We start from the raw sequence: 14,735 nt of genomic DNA, 5'->3' as shown, positions 1-14,735 counted from the left end.
GTTCCTCTACCAACAGGCATACCCAACATACACGCTATTTCTTCGTTTGTGAACCGACCAAATCACGTCTTGGGGGCCTTTATATTGTAAAGTTACAGACTCATATCAATAATGCTTTGACCCGATTTGAAATACCATGACCCTATCTGAAGACACCTCGCTGCTCCTCGCTCCTCTGCCCAGTCGTGCTACCCCGCGCCGCGCCGCCATGCCTAGTGAGAGGATGAAAGGACCCGCGCCGCGGGGGCTTTGCCCGGCAGCGTGCAGTGGCAGGGGGGAGGGGAATCAAGGTGGTGGCGGCTGGCTAGCGGTGGCGGCTAGGGTTGGTCTCGGGCCGCTCGCGGGAAGCGACACGGGAGAATGCCATAATTATTGCACATCTAAGTCTTGTGTCATTGATGTTAAGTGAAAGATTTGTGTGGGTATTTTTGCCTTTTTTTTCTTTTTTGTTTGAATCACTTAGATGTGCAATAGTGCCAAGACACTTTTTGTTTTGTGCGGCATCAGTTGACATTAGGAAACAATCTCTAGTTCTAAAATTAGTGTCGGTAGGGGGTCTGTATACGGGAAAAAAATATAAGACCAGGTCTCATATAAAGCAGGTGAGACCCGTCCTGATGGATGACACGTGACATTCACTAATCACAAAGCATCTAATCTCTCCCCCCTGATTTCAAGTGGGGGGTGGGGTAGATGCTTTGTGATTTGTGAATGCCACGTGTCATTCATCAGGATGGGTCTCACCTGCTAACCCGTGAGACCTGGTCTCATAGAATTCTTTTCGGTCTGTATACCATCCGTAATAAGTCTAGCTTTTTTTTAAACTATAAAATATGCTAACCACAATATACCCTGCGGCGTGATGATCTGAGTCCATTCACACTCGGTGGTCGCTATACATTATCGTACGTACGTTTCACAGGCAGTTGACCTGGCTGTCCTGCTTGGCATTTCTAGCAAACCTCCTCCAATACCAATGCTTGGCCCACACCGTCCTCATGGCCTCCAGCGGCACGCCTTTGGTCTCCGGCAGGAGCGCCGCCATGAAAACCGTCATCACCAGGACCCAGCCGGCGTAGAAGATGAATATCGCGTACTTCATGGCGCAGAGCAGGGTGATGAACACCTGCGTCTGCGCGAAGGAGAGGCTGAGCGCGATGGACACGGTCATGGCCTGCCCCGCCGACCTGATCTCCACCGGGTAGATCTCGCTCGGCACCACCCACTTGAGCGGCCCCCACGACATGCCGAAGCTGCACGTGTACAGGCACATGAGCACCAGCACCCCCTTGGCATAGTTCCGCGCCATCGTCGTCGCGTGGTGCCTCCCGAGATGATCCGCCAGTATCCACGCCACCGCCACCTTAATTAGATGTCCAATCAACAGACAAGTAGTCCTGTATAAGGCAGTGAACTCGTGCATGCACGTGACAGCTTGTGTGTGTGGGCGTCGTGTAGCGTTACCTGGCAGAGCATCATGGCTACGCCGCCCGCGAGGAACAGGAACCTGCGGCCGGCACGGTCCACGACGAAGGTGGACACGACGACGGCGAATAAGTTGACGAGGCTAAGTATGACGGAGCCCAAGATCGCCTTCTGGCTGTCGAACCCCACGGTCCGGAACAGCACCGGCGAGAAGACGGTGATGACGATCATGCCGGTGAGGTCGAAGAAAGTGGGGATGGCCACCATCATCACCAGGTAGTGCCGGTACCCCTTGCCACGCAGCTGCTCGAACGCGCCCTCGTCGTTCCGGCGAGCCTCCTCCACGGCGAGGACGATGTCCTTGAACTCGTCGCCCACGTCGGCGTCCGCGCCGCGGATGCGCTGGAGCGCCGCGCGTGCCCTGTCGGGATCACCGCGCAGGACGAGGCTGCTGGGAGTGTCGGGGACGAAGAGGGCGCCCAGCACAACGACGATGGCCGGCACGCCGGCCAGGCCGAGGGAGACCCGCCAGCCCCATCCCGGGATGCGGTTGGTGAAGTAGTTGGCGACGGTCGCCGCCAGCGTGCCGATGACGAGGAAGACGTGGTAGGCGGTGGTGAAGGCGCCGCGCCACTTGGCTGGCGATATCTCGGCGAGGTACAGCGGAGCCGCCTGCGGTCAACGGACCCATGTGTCATTGCGAAGTGGAAAGTGCCAAAATGTTTCAACTGAATGAAAAGATGGGCATCCTAAAAAAACAAAAATGAAAGATGGGCCTACTTCCAAACAAAAATGAAAGATGGGCCGTGATGTACAAGTATACGAACTAGGCCTACATACGAATACGGTCTGCTGCTGGGCTGGAGCTGAAAATGACACTGGATACCTGCGCTGTGAACCCAACGCCGAAGCCGAGCAGCATCCGGCCGACGATGAGCATGGCGATGTTCACGGCGGCGGCGTTGACGGCGGAGCCGGCAAGGAACAGGGCGCCGCCAGTGAGCATGACGGCCTGGCGGCCCACGCTCCTGGTCACCCGGCTCGCCACCAGCGACGACAGCACGCCGGCGATGTACAGCGACGACGTGAACGCCGTCAGCATCTGGTTGTCATACTTGCAGTAGGCGTCGCGCTTGGCGCCCTTCATCCCCTTCAGAACCTCCGGGAAGAATTTGTCCAGGAACGACTCCATTTGCGTGACGCCACCTGAATTTTCACCGTCAGCTGACTCTATTTTTCTGTTCATTTGCAGCAGAGAGCGCAATCACGCGCGGCGCGTGCGAACGAAGCTAACCGATTTATGATATCCTCACGATATTGATATATCGTTTACCTCCGACTCTTCTAGAATCGACATCAGTAATGTTGAAAGCAAAAGAACATATAAGTTTCTTTTGTTGCAAACGTCACACGATATCTGCAAGCGTATGCACGATCACAGCAAACTGTACTACGTACAGCGACGTACGTCCAACTATCAGAAGAAATCTCGAATATTGGCATATGTGCTTATTCCAATTCCTTTTTTCTGTTCTGCGGTCCTGCTTAATTAAGCATCACAGTGGTGGACTTTTAAGCATCACAACGGTCCTGCTTATTCAAGCCACATGATAGTTCCACTATAATAAGCATATATAGCAGCTATGACAAGTTGAGGGTGAATTTTAAACATATACTCCCTCTGTAAATAAATGTAAGATGTTTTATAGGTCACGGAGTATTTCTCTCAGTAATGTCGACATTCACTGGCATGTAGTAGTAACTTTCGGCATATATTTCTCCCAGTAACGTCGACTGCTATGACAAATTGACAGCACCAACAACAAATCCATCGAGATTTCCAATAGCGCCAGGCAGAAAACGTGCATGAAACTGCTATGTTTTCAAGCACCTCCCGGTTCCGTGGATGGATGATTAGATGTCCGGTGTTGTTGTTTTAGTTGTACAGCACTAGGGAACGGGTGCTGTCATCTTGTTTCCCTAGCCTGCACGTTTACCTTGTCCAACCCAAGTTATATGTTGGTGAGACGATTTAGCTAACTCAGTGGGCTGCACACTTTTGCTCTCTAGAACCTTCCTGCTACTGTTGCAATTGCGACAATGCTCAAGTACGCCAACGTTGCGCTGCTGATGAGACATATCTTGCGTATATTGCTTTGGTAGTGGATTCCACTGTCGATAATTGATATGGAGAGAGTTTGTATGGACTAGGTTTCAAGGAATCCAAATCACATGGTAATAATTGGTACTGTATGCCTTATCCGACGCTTTTTCTCTCCCCATTATACTTGTGCGGGAGGATGCACATTGGAGGAGTAGGGGGCAGGCTGGATTCTCACCTAGCTATTATAGTGAATGAGATCTCTACTAAAAATTGAGTATTATGGTGAAATGCTTTTGGCTGGTGCATATAAAGAATGGCGCGAAAAGAGGCTACGCTCTCGGTCTCGGGCATGGAGATGAGCAAGAGGGCGATCAGAAACACACATGTTCTGATTCCTGCCTTGCCTATGCAGTTGGCTGTTGGTAGTACGTGCTGGATGCCATATATGTCCTCTCTCGCAGCTTTCATGTGAGGCAAGGAAGTGAAAGGTTGTTGGTCTAAGATTCTAGAGCTAGACCTCTTTTTTATTTATTCTTCATTTCTTATTTTATTTCGCGGGGAAGAGCACCTCCTGGTGAAAGTAACACAAACTGCCTTTATTTTCCTGTTCACCCGGATGCTTTGTAGTACTTTTGTTTTCTTCTGATGATAGTGGAGCCCGGTCCAATATGGATAAGATGGGGAAAGATTGTGTATGCTTTGACATTTTGGGTCAAAACTGAAATTGGTCGTGTGTTCCGCTGAAGTGAACGCCATTAGTAAATGGTTGCTGGTATACGGCTCATAAGGACAAACGGCACTGAAACAGAACGACTGAATCAATCCTGAGAGACAGACGTGCACATGCAGTTGGTTGGTGAGTATTTACTTCGGAGCAGTAGACATAGAAGTGTGTGCCCATCTACCATTTCGATACGTAGTATAGCACCAGCACGTACAAGATGATAAATTGTTTAGGACCTAACAGATTGACGGGCGGATCATAATCCATCCCAAAAGAGCGGCAACTTCTTCAGCTTACGAGGAAAATCCTAAATTTCTTGATTCAAAAGAAGAAGAGGAAGAAAAGGGCCCCCGACTTTCTTTATTTTATTCAGCAGGAGTTCTTTTTTCCGACAAAGATTCAGCAGGAGTTCTGATGTTGCGGTAATTCAGAGTAGAAGAGTAGTAACAATACTGAAATCCTACGGAGAAAGTAAACCCAGATGACTTGAGCTGCACTCATGCCTTCTAATTATGGAAGGTCGTAGAGAAGCCATGCATAAACGCAAGAATTTCTTGTTCAGAGCTCCGAGGATGCCCATGTATCAAGCAGAGTTCGGTTCAAGCATGTGCGCACCTGAGACGCCAATGTCGTAGCCGAAGATGAGGCCGCAGGAGGCGGCCATGAGGCAGGTGACCACCACGGAGAGCGTCACCCGGCCGCCGCCGTAGCCGCGGACGCGGTCGCCGCCGGCCGCCGCGGCGAGACCTCCTCTCGCCATTTTGCGGCTGCTAAGCTGAGTCTTGGATGGTCAATGGGTTGGGGTTTGGAGGGCACAAAGGCGAGAGCTAGAGGGTCGTCGCTATTATATACTACGGGTTCGTCGACAGGACCACATCGAACAGCGGGGTATTAGCTGGAGCCTGAAGGTGGCGCCAAATGTATGCGGAGTATACATGCAACAGATCAGAGCATCTCCAACAGCCGCGCAAAGCGCCGCGGGCAAAAAACCGCCCGCATGCGCTGGCTCCAGCAGCGGCGCTATAATGTAGCGCACGCGCGCCGCTCCAGCAGAGCGCAAAAATACATCGCGCGCGCCGCACAAACCACATGCATACATTTCAGAGAAGATGAGCAAAAATGATCAAACAAACAAAATAAAAATCAACAACAAATAGTTTAAAATAAATCATTACAACTCAAACAAATAGTTTATCGTTCAGTACAACAACAAATAGTTCAAATAAATTATTACAACACAACAAATAGTTCATGAACAATACAATGTCGAGTGCAGATATCATCATACTCTTTGTCGTCTATGACATGCCCACCACTCTTCAATTAGATCATTCTGAAGTTCATTGTGCGTTGCGGGACGCCGAATGGCATGATAGGAGACAACAAAACGGGCTACCCTTTCAGCCCTCCGCCGCACTCGCACGGGATGTCCCAAGAGCTCATACTGTGAGTAGTCTAAATCTTGGCCACGCTCATTCTCGATGATCATGTTGTGCATGATCACACAAGCGTGCATGATGTACCAAAGCATTTGTTGATCCTAAAATCTTGCCGGTCCTCTCACAATAGCAAATTGGGCTTGCAAAATCCCAAATGCTCTCTCCACATCTTTTCTAGCCGCCGCCTGAGCATTATGGAAATCAAGATTTTTTTTACCTTCCGGTTTTTTCAACGGCTTCACAAAGGTTTGCCACTTTGGATAGATGCCATCCGCTAGATAATAGCCATAGTTGTACGTACGGCCATTTGCTACAAACTGCACAGGTGGCAACTCACCATTTGCAATCTTATTCATCAGTGGTGACCGGTTGACAACATTGATGTCATTCAAAGATCCAGGCATTCCAAAGAATGCATGCCAAATCCAAGTCTCCTGATCGGCCACCGCTTCAAGGATTATAGTGGAACCCTTTTTTTGGCCGTGGAATTGCCCATGCCATGCCTTTGGACAATTCTTCCAACTCCAATGCATGCAATCTATTGAGCCAAGCATGCCAGGAAAGCCGCGCGCTTTGTTCATCGCCAATAGGTCGGGGAAGCCTGAGACGGTCGCCGGGGTGCGCGGGCGGCGGCGGCGGCGCGGCCGGTCGGGGGTGGAAGCGCGAGAGGAAGAGGGGGCGCGAGCGCTCGACTGTGCTGCGCGCTGTAGTGGGCGCCCGAAATACGCCGCGCGGGTAAGTGTTTTTGACCGCGCGCCCAACCCGTTTTAGCGCGCGTGCCGTTTTTGCGCGCCCGCTGTAGCGCCCTGACGCGTTGCGCGCGCGCTAAAACGACGTATTTTGCGGCACGGCGCTAGTTTAGCACGGCTGTTGGAGATGCTTTGAGTAACGCGCGCTCAAAAACCATAACAGAAAAACAGATTGAGTTAGGCGCTCTCAGATCATCTCCAACAGCCGCGCCAAACAAGCACCGCGCTGCAAAATTGTTCATTTTAGCGCGCGCGCAACCAGTATAATGGCTCCAGCGGGCGCGCAAAAATTGAGAAGGTGGCATATGTAGTTCAGCACGCGGGCCGAAACTTCATCGCCCGCCGCTTATTTGTTGCGCCCGCTCCCGCGCGCTCGCTCGCAACTCCCCTTCCCCCCTCCAGCCGCGGCGCCGCCGCCGCCCGCGCCACCCGACGACCGGTCCGGCGCTTCCCCGGCCTATCTCCGCGCCGCAGCGGCTTCCTCCACCACCCTCTAGTCACCGCCGCCCCTCGCGCGCATCCGTCCTCCGACGAACAGCGCCCGCAAGGTGTTTGACAAAATGCCTGCAAGGTATGTATTGCTCAAACTTCATGAATTTGGTGCATGTTGATTGTAGTTTTAATAGCATAGTATTGAACATTATAGATGAGTTCATCGTATGATTCTTCCGAAGAAGAATTTGATATGAAAGAGGAGGAGTATCTTGCAATGATCCTAGCTATGCATATCAACAAAAAACCGAAGCACAGTGGTTCGGTTATGGGTCGGCAGAAAATTTGGAGGGATAGGATCAATGCCCATAACAGATTGATGAGGCACTATTTCATGGAGAATCCCACATACCCAGAGTCGTACTTTCGTCGCCGGTTTAGGATGAGCACCGAGTTGTTCAGGCGCATTGCAGAGAAACTGGCTAGCCATGACCGGTTTTTTCAGCAAAGGAGGAATGCCGCCGGAGAGCTCGGGCATAGCACCTTTTAGAAGGTGACAGCCGCTTTGCGTATGTTGGCATACGGTATCCCGGCTGATCTAGTTGATGATCACTTGGCTATGGGTGAGAGCCAAGCCATCATGTGTGTCAAGTGCTTTGCAGTCGGAATTGTGCAAGTGTTTGGCCAGGAGTATTTGAGATCTCCCAATGCTGAAGACGTCGTAAGGCTATTGGAGATGAACAAAGCTCGCGACTTCCCTGGTATGCTTGGCTCAATAGATTGCATGCATTAGAGTTGGAAGAATTGTCCAAAGGCATGGCATGGGCAATTCCACGGCCAAAAAAGGGTTCCACTATAATCCTTGAAGCGGTGGCCGATCAAGAGACTTGGATTTGGCATGCATTCTTTGGAATGTCTGGATCTTTGAATGACATCAATGTTGTCATACGGTCACCACTGATGAATAAGATTGCAAATGGTGATTTGCCACATGTGCAGTTTGTAGCAAATGGTCGTACATACAACTACGGCTATTATCTAGCGGATGGCATCTATCCAAAGTGGCAAACCTTTGTGAAGCCGTTGAAAAAGCCGGAAGGTAGGAAAAATCTTGATTTCCACAATGTTCAGGCGGTGGCTAGAAAAAATGTGGAGAGAGCTTTGGGGATTTTGCAAGCCCAATTTGCTATTGTGAGAGGACTGGCTAGATTTTGGGATCAAAAAATGCTTTGGTACATCATGCACGCTTGTGTGATCATGCATAACATGATCATCGAGAATGAGCGTGGCCAAGATGTAGACTACTCTCAGTATGAGTTGTTGGGACATCCCGTGCGAGTACGACGGAGGGCTGAAAGGGTGGCCCGTTTTGTTGCCTTCTATCATGCCATTCAACGTCCGGCAGCGCATGATGAACTCAAGAAGGATCTCATTGAGGAGTGGTGGACATGGAATGGACGACAAAGAGCATCATCATGATTTGTGCGTTTCACATTGTATTGTTGAACTATTTGTTGCACTATTTGTTGTTTATTGCACTATTTGTTGTTCGAACGATAAACTGTTTGTTTGAGTTGTAATAATGAAATTGAACTATTTATTTTGATTTATTTTGTTTGTGTTTGATCTTTTGCTTCTGTTTTGGAATGCATATGTTGTTTGTGCGTGAGTCGCGCGTGCTGCATTTCTGTGCGCTGCTGGAGCTGCACGCGTGCGCTGCATTTTAGCACGGCTGCTGGAGCCAGCGCTGCCCGCCGCGCCAAACCAGACGATGGACGCGCGGCAAAGTAGTTTTTAGCGCGCGGCGCATTCGGCGGCTATTGAAGATGCTCTCAGAAAAGAAAGAAAAAATAAATCGAGGCTTGGGGAAAGCGACATTTAATAGGAGCGGAGTAAGAATATATATATTTTGATTCAAAGCGGAGTAAGAATAAATACTACTCGGTTATTTTTAGTCTGCATATAAGTTTTGTCCGAAGTTAAAATATCTCTATTTTGACCAAACTTATATGAAAAATTATAAAGATTCATAATGCCAAATCAATATTGTTAGATTCCATATGAAATGTAGTTTCATAGTATATATATTTGATATTGTAGATGTTAATATTTTTTAATATAAATTTGGTCAAACATTGTAAAGTTTCACTTGACACAAATCCAATACGCAGAGTAAAAATGACCGGAGGGAGTACTAGGAAGAATAGGAAGGCAGACAACATTAGGCAAGCCTACCTACCCACCCCTCCGGCGTCGCTCCCATGAGTGCTACCTCTTGAGCACTGCGTTGGATTTCCCCGAAGAGGAGAGGATGATGCAGCAAAGTAGCGTAAGTATTTCCCTCAGTTTTTGAGAACCAAGGTATCAATCCAGTAGGAGACCACACACAAGTCCCTCGTACCTACACAAAATGATAGCTCCTCGCAACCAACGCGATTAGGGGTTGTCAATCCCTTCATGGTCACTTACGAGAGTGAGATCTGATAGAGATGATAAATAATATTTTTGGGTATTTTTGGTATAGAGATGCAAAGTGAAAAGTAAAAGGCAAAGTAAAAAACAAAGCAAGTAATAAAGTAATAGAGATTGATATGATGAGAATAGACCCGGGGGCCATAGGTTTCACTAGTGGCTTCTCTCAAGAGCATAGATATTCTACGGTGGTTGAACAAATTACTGTTGAGCAATTGACAGAATTGAGCATAGTTATGAGCATATCTAGGTAATGATCATGTATATAGGCATCACGTCCAAGACAAGTAGATCGAAACGATTCTGCATCTACTACTATTACTCCACTCATCGACCGCTATCCAGCATGCATCTAGAGTATTAAGTTAAAAACAGAGTAACGCCTTAAGCAAAATAACATGATGTAGAGGGATAAATTCATGCAATATGATAAAAAACCCATCTTGTTATCCTTGATGTCAATAATACAATACGTGCCTTGCTGCCCCTTCTCTCACTGGGAAAGGACACCGCAAGATTGAACCCAAAGCTAAGCACTTCTCCCATTGCAAGAACTACCAATCTAGTTGGCCAAACCAAAAGGATAATTCAAAGAGACTTGCAAAGATAACTCAATCATACATAAAAGAATTCAGAGAAGATTCAAATATTGTTCATAGATAAGCTGGATCATAAACCCACAATTCATCGGTCTCAACAAACACACCGCAAAAAGAAGATTACATCGAATAGATCTCCACGAGAGAGGGGGAGAACATTGTATTGAGATCCAAAAAGAGAGAAGAAGCCATCTAGCTACTAGCTATGGACCCGAAGGTCTGAAGTAAACTACTCACACTTCATCGGAGGGGCTATGGTGTTGATGTAGAAGCCCTCCGTGGTGGATGCCCCCTCCGACGGAGCTCCGGAACAGGCCCCAAGATGGGATCTCGTGGATACAGAAGGTTGCGGCGGTGGAATTAGGTTTTTGGCTCCTGTTCTGATCGTTTGGGGGTACGTAGGTATATATAGGAGGAAGGAGTACATCGGTGGAGCAACAGGGGGGCCACGAGGCGGGGGGCGCGCCCTAGGGGGGTGCCCCCACCCTCGTGACCGACACTTCTGCTTCTTAGAGTAGGGTCCAAGTCTCCTGGATCACGTTCGGTGAGAAAATCACGTTCCCGAAGGTTTTATTCCGTTTGGACTCCGTTTGATATTCCGTTTCTTCGAAACACCGAAATAGGCAAAAAAAACAGCAATTCTGGGTTGGGCCTCCGGTTAATAGGTTAGTCCCAAAAATAATATAAAAGTGGAAAATAAAGCCCCATATAGTCCAAAACAGTAGATAAAGTAGCATGGAGCAATAAAAAAATATAGATACGTTGGAGATGTATCAGGCATCCCCAAGCTTAATTCCTGCTCGTCCTCGAGTAGGTAAATGATAAAAAGAGAATTTTTGATGCAGAGTGATACTTTGGCATAATTTCAATGTAAATCTTCTTAATCGTGGTATGAATATTCAGATTCGAAAGATTCAAGACAAAAGTTCATATTGACATAAAAAAATAATACTTCAAGCATACTAATCAAAGCAATTATGTCTTCTCAAAATAACATGGCCAAAGAAAGTTATCCCTACAAAATCATATAGTCTGGCTATACTCCATCTTCCCCACACAAAATATTTAAATCATGCACAACCCCGATGACAAGCAAGGCAATTGTTTCATACTTATGACATTCTCAAAACTTTTTCAATCTTCACGCAATACATGAGCGTGAGCCATGGATATAGCACTAAATGTGGAATAGAATGGTGGTTGTGGAGAAGACAAAAAGAGGGAAGATAGTCTCACATCAACTAGGCGTATCAACGGGCTATGGAGATGCCCATCAATAGATATCAATGTGAGTGAGTAGGGATTGCCATGCAACGGATGCACTAGAGCTATAAGTATATGAAAGCTCAATAGAAGAAACTAAGTGGGTGTGCATCCAACTTGCTTGCTCACGAAGACCTAGGGCATTTTGAGGAAGCCCATCATTGGAATATACAAGCCAATTTCTATAATGAAAAATTCCCACTAGTATATGAAAGTGACAAAATGAGAGACTCTCTATCATGAAGATCTTGGTGCTACTTTGAAGCACAAGTGTGGTAAAAGGATAGTAGCATTGTCCCTTCTCTATTTTTCTCTCATTTTTTTATTTGGGCCTTTCTCTTTTTTTATGGCCTCTTTTTTTTGTCCGGAGTCTCATCCCGACTTGTGGGGGAATCATAGTCTCCATCATCCTTTCCTCACTTGGGACAATGCTCTAATAATGATGATCATCACACTTTTATTTTTCTTACAACTCGATACTTAGAACAAAGTATGACTCTATATGAATGCCTCCGGCGGTGTACCGGGATATGCAATGAATCAAGAGTGACATGTATGAAAGAATTATGAACGGTGGCTTTGCCACAAATACGATGTCAACTACATGATCATGTTAGCAATATGACAATGATGGAGCGTGTCATAATAAACGGAACGGTGGAAAGTTGCATGGCAATATATTTCGTAATGGCTATGGAAATGCCATGATAGGTAGGTATGGTGGCTGTTTTGAGGAAGATATATGGTGGGTATATGATACCGGCAAAAAGTGCGCGGTATTAGAGAGGCTAGCAATGGTGGAATGATGGGAAAAAGTGTGTATAATCCATGGACTCAACATTAGTCATAAAGAACTCATATACTTATTGCAAAAATCTAGAAGTTATCAAAGCAAAGTATTACGTGCATGCTCCTAGGGGGATAGATTGGTAGGAAAAGACCATCGCTCGTCCCCGACCGCCACTCATAAGGAAGACAATCAATAAATAAATCATGCTCCGAGTTCATCACATAACGGTTCACCATACGTGCATGCTACGGGAATCACAAACTTCAACACAAGTATTCTTTAAATTCACAACTACTCAACTAGCATGACTCTAATATCACCATCTTCATATCTCAAAACAATTATCAAGCATCAAACTTATCTTAGTATTCAACGCACTCAAAAGAAAGTTTCACATATCTTGAATACCAAGTATATTAACATTAAGCAAATTACCACGCTATTAATGACTCTCAAAATAATCTAAGTGAAGCATGAGAGATCAATAGTTTCTTTAAAACAAATCCACCACCGTTCTCTAAAAGATCTAAGTGAAGCACTAGAGCAAAAATTATCACGCTCAAAAGATATAAGTGAAGCACTATGAGCAAAACTATCAAGCTCAAAAGATATAAGTGAAGCACATAGAGTATTCTAGCAAATTCCAATTTATGTATGGCTCTCTCAAAAGGTGTGTACAGCAAGGATGATTGTGATAAACTAGCAAGCAAAGACGTAAATAATACAAGACGCTCCAAGCAAAACACATATCATGTGGTGAATAAAAATATAGCTCCAAGTAAATTACCGATGGAAGTGGATGAAAGAGGGGATGCCTTCCGGGGCATCCCCAAGCTTTGATTTTTTGGTGTCCTTGGATTTTCTTGGGGTGCCATGGGCATCCCCAAGCTTAGGCTCTTGCCACTCCTTGTTCCATAATCCTTCAAAAGAATTCACCCAAAACTTGAAAACTTCACAACACAAAACTCAATAGAAATCTCGTGAGCTCCGTTAGAGAAATAAAACAAAAGACTACTTCAAAGTACTATAATAAAATCATTCTTTATTTATATTGGTGTTAAATCTACTGTATTCCAACTTCTCTATGGATTATAAACTATTTTATTAGCCATAGATTCATCAAAATAAGCAAACAACACACGCAAAATAGAATCTGTCAAAAACAGAACAGTCTGTAGTAATCTGTAACTAACGCAAACTTCTGGAACTCTAAAAATTCTACAAAAATAGGAAGTCCTGGAAATTTTTTTATAGAATAGCAGCAAAAAGAATCAACACAAAAGCACGTTTTTGTTATTTAACAAAATTATATTCGTGCGTGCAAAGTTTCTGTTTTTCAGCAGAATCAAATCAACTATCATCGTAGGTTATCCTATAGGTTTTACTTGGCACAAACACTAATTAAAAGATAAAACCACATCCAAACAGAGGCTAGATGGATTATTTATTCCTAAACAGAATCAAAAACAAAAAACAAAAATAAAATTGGGTTGCCTCCCAACAAGCGCTATCGTTTAATGCGCCTAGCTAGGCATAAAAGCAAGGATAGATCTAGGTATTGCCATATTTGGTAGGCAATCCATAAGTGGCTCTCATGATAGATTCATATGGTAATTTTATTTTCTTTCTAGGGAAGTGTTCCATGCCCTTCTTTAGGGGAAATTGGAATCTAATATGCCCTTCCTTCATATCAATAATTGCACCAATCGTTCTAAGGAAAGGTCTACCAAGAATAATAGGACATGAAGGATTACAATCTATATCAAGAACGATAAAATCTACGGGCACATAATTCCTATTTGAAACAATAAGAACATCATTAATTCTTCCCATAGGCTTTTTAATAGTGGAATCCGCAAGATGCAAGTTTAGAGAGCAATCATCAAAGTCACGGAAATCTAGCAAATCACACAAAGTTTTGGGAATAGTAGAGACACTAGCACCCAAATCACACAAAGCATGAAACTCATAATCTTTAATTTTAATTTTAATAGTAGGTTCCCACTCATCATAGAGTTTTCTAGGGATAGAAACTTTCAACTCAAGTTTTTCTTCATAAGATTGCATCAAGGCATCAACAATGTGTTCGGTAAAGGCCTTATTTTGACTATAAGCATGCAGAGAATCTAGCACGGATTGCAACAAGGAAATACAACCAATCAAAGAGAAATTTTCATAATTAAATTCCTTGAGATGCAAAATAGTGGGTTTAGCAACATCTAGGTTTTTATTTCTTTCAATCCCACTTTCATCAATTTCATCATCAAGATCTAGAAACTCCGAATTCTTAGAACGCCTTCTAGGTAAAGGAAGATCATATTCAGTTTCATCAAGACTCATATTGCAAAACAAAGATTTAATGGGGGACACATCAATAACTTTTAGATCTTCATCTTGATTTTCATAGGAATTGGAAGAACACGCTTTAATAAAGGCATCTTTGGAAGCACGCATCCTAGCGGTTCTTTCTTTGCACTCATCAATGGAAACTATCATGGCTTTGAGAGACTCATTGATATCATGCTTAGGAGGAATAGATTTACGCTTTAAAGAATCAATTTCAAGAGAAATTCTATCAACGTTCCTAGCCAAATCATCAACTTTAAGCAATTTCTCTTCAAGCAAAGCACTAAAATTCTTTTGTGAATTTATAAACTCTTTAACACTACTCTCAAATTCAGAGGGCATCTTATTAAAATTTCCATAAGAGTTGTTGTAGGAATTTCCATAATTATTAG

The 14,735-nt window shown here is 45.2% G+C and overlaps 1 protein-coding gene across 1 annotated transcript; it reads right to left on the bottom strand.

Moving 5' to 3' along the window:
* Positions 1–762: 762 nt before the first annotated feature.
* LOC119364464 (sugar transport protein MST1-like) lies at positions 763–5,122 on the bottom strand. The gene is made up of 4 exons (XM_037629941.1): positions 4,869–5,122; positions 2,312–2,631; positions 1,465–2,097; positions 763–1,363 (listed from the first exon to the last, which is right to left on the bottom strand). Exons 1-4 carry the CDS (start codon positions 5,011–5,013, stop codon positions 917–919), a joined length of 1,545 nt encoding a protein of 514 aa, XP_037485838.1. The 5' UTR covers positions 5,014–5,122; the 3' UTR covers positions 763–916.
* Positions 5,123–14,735: the final 9,613 nt, after the last annotated feature.

The sequence above is a fragment of the Triticum dicoccoides genome, chromosome 2B (assembly GCF_002162155.2).
Source record: "Triticum dicoccoides isolate Atlit2015 ecotype Zavitan chromosome 2B, WEW_v2.0, whole genome shotgun sequence".
Classification (NCBI taxonomy): Eukaryota; Viridiplantae; Streptophyta; class Magnoliopsida; order Poales; family Poaceae; genus Triticum; species Triticum dicoccoides.
This window is presented reverse-complemented; position numbering and strand designations above follow the sequence as displayed.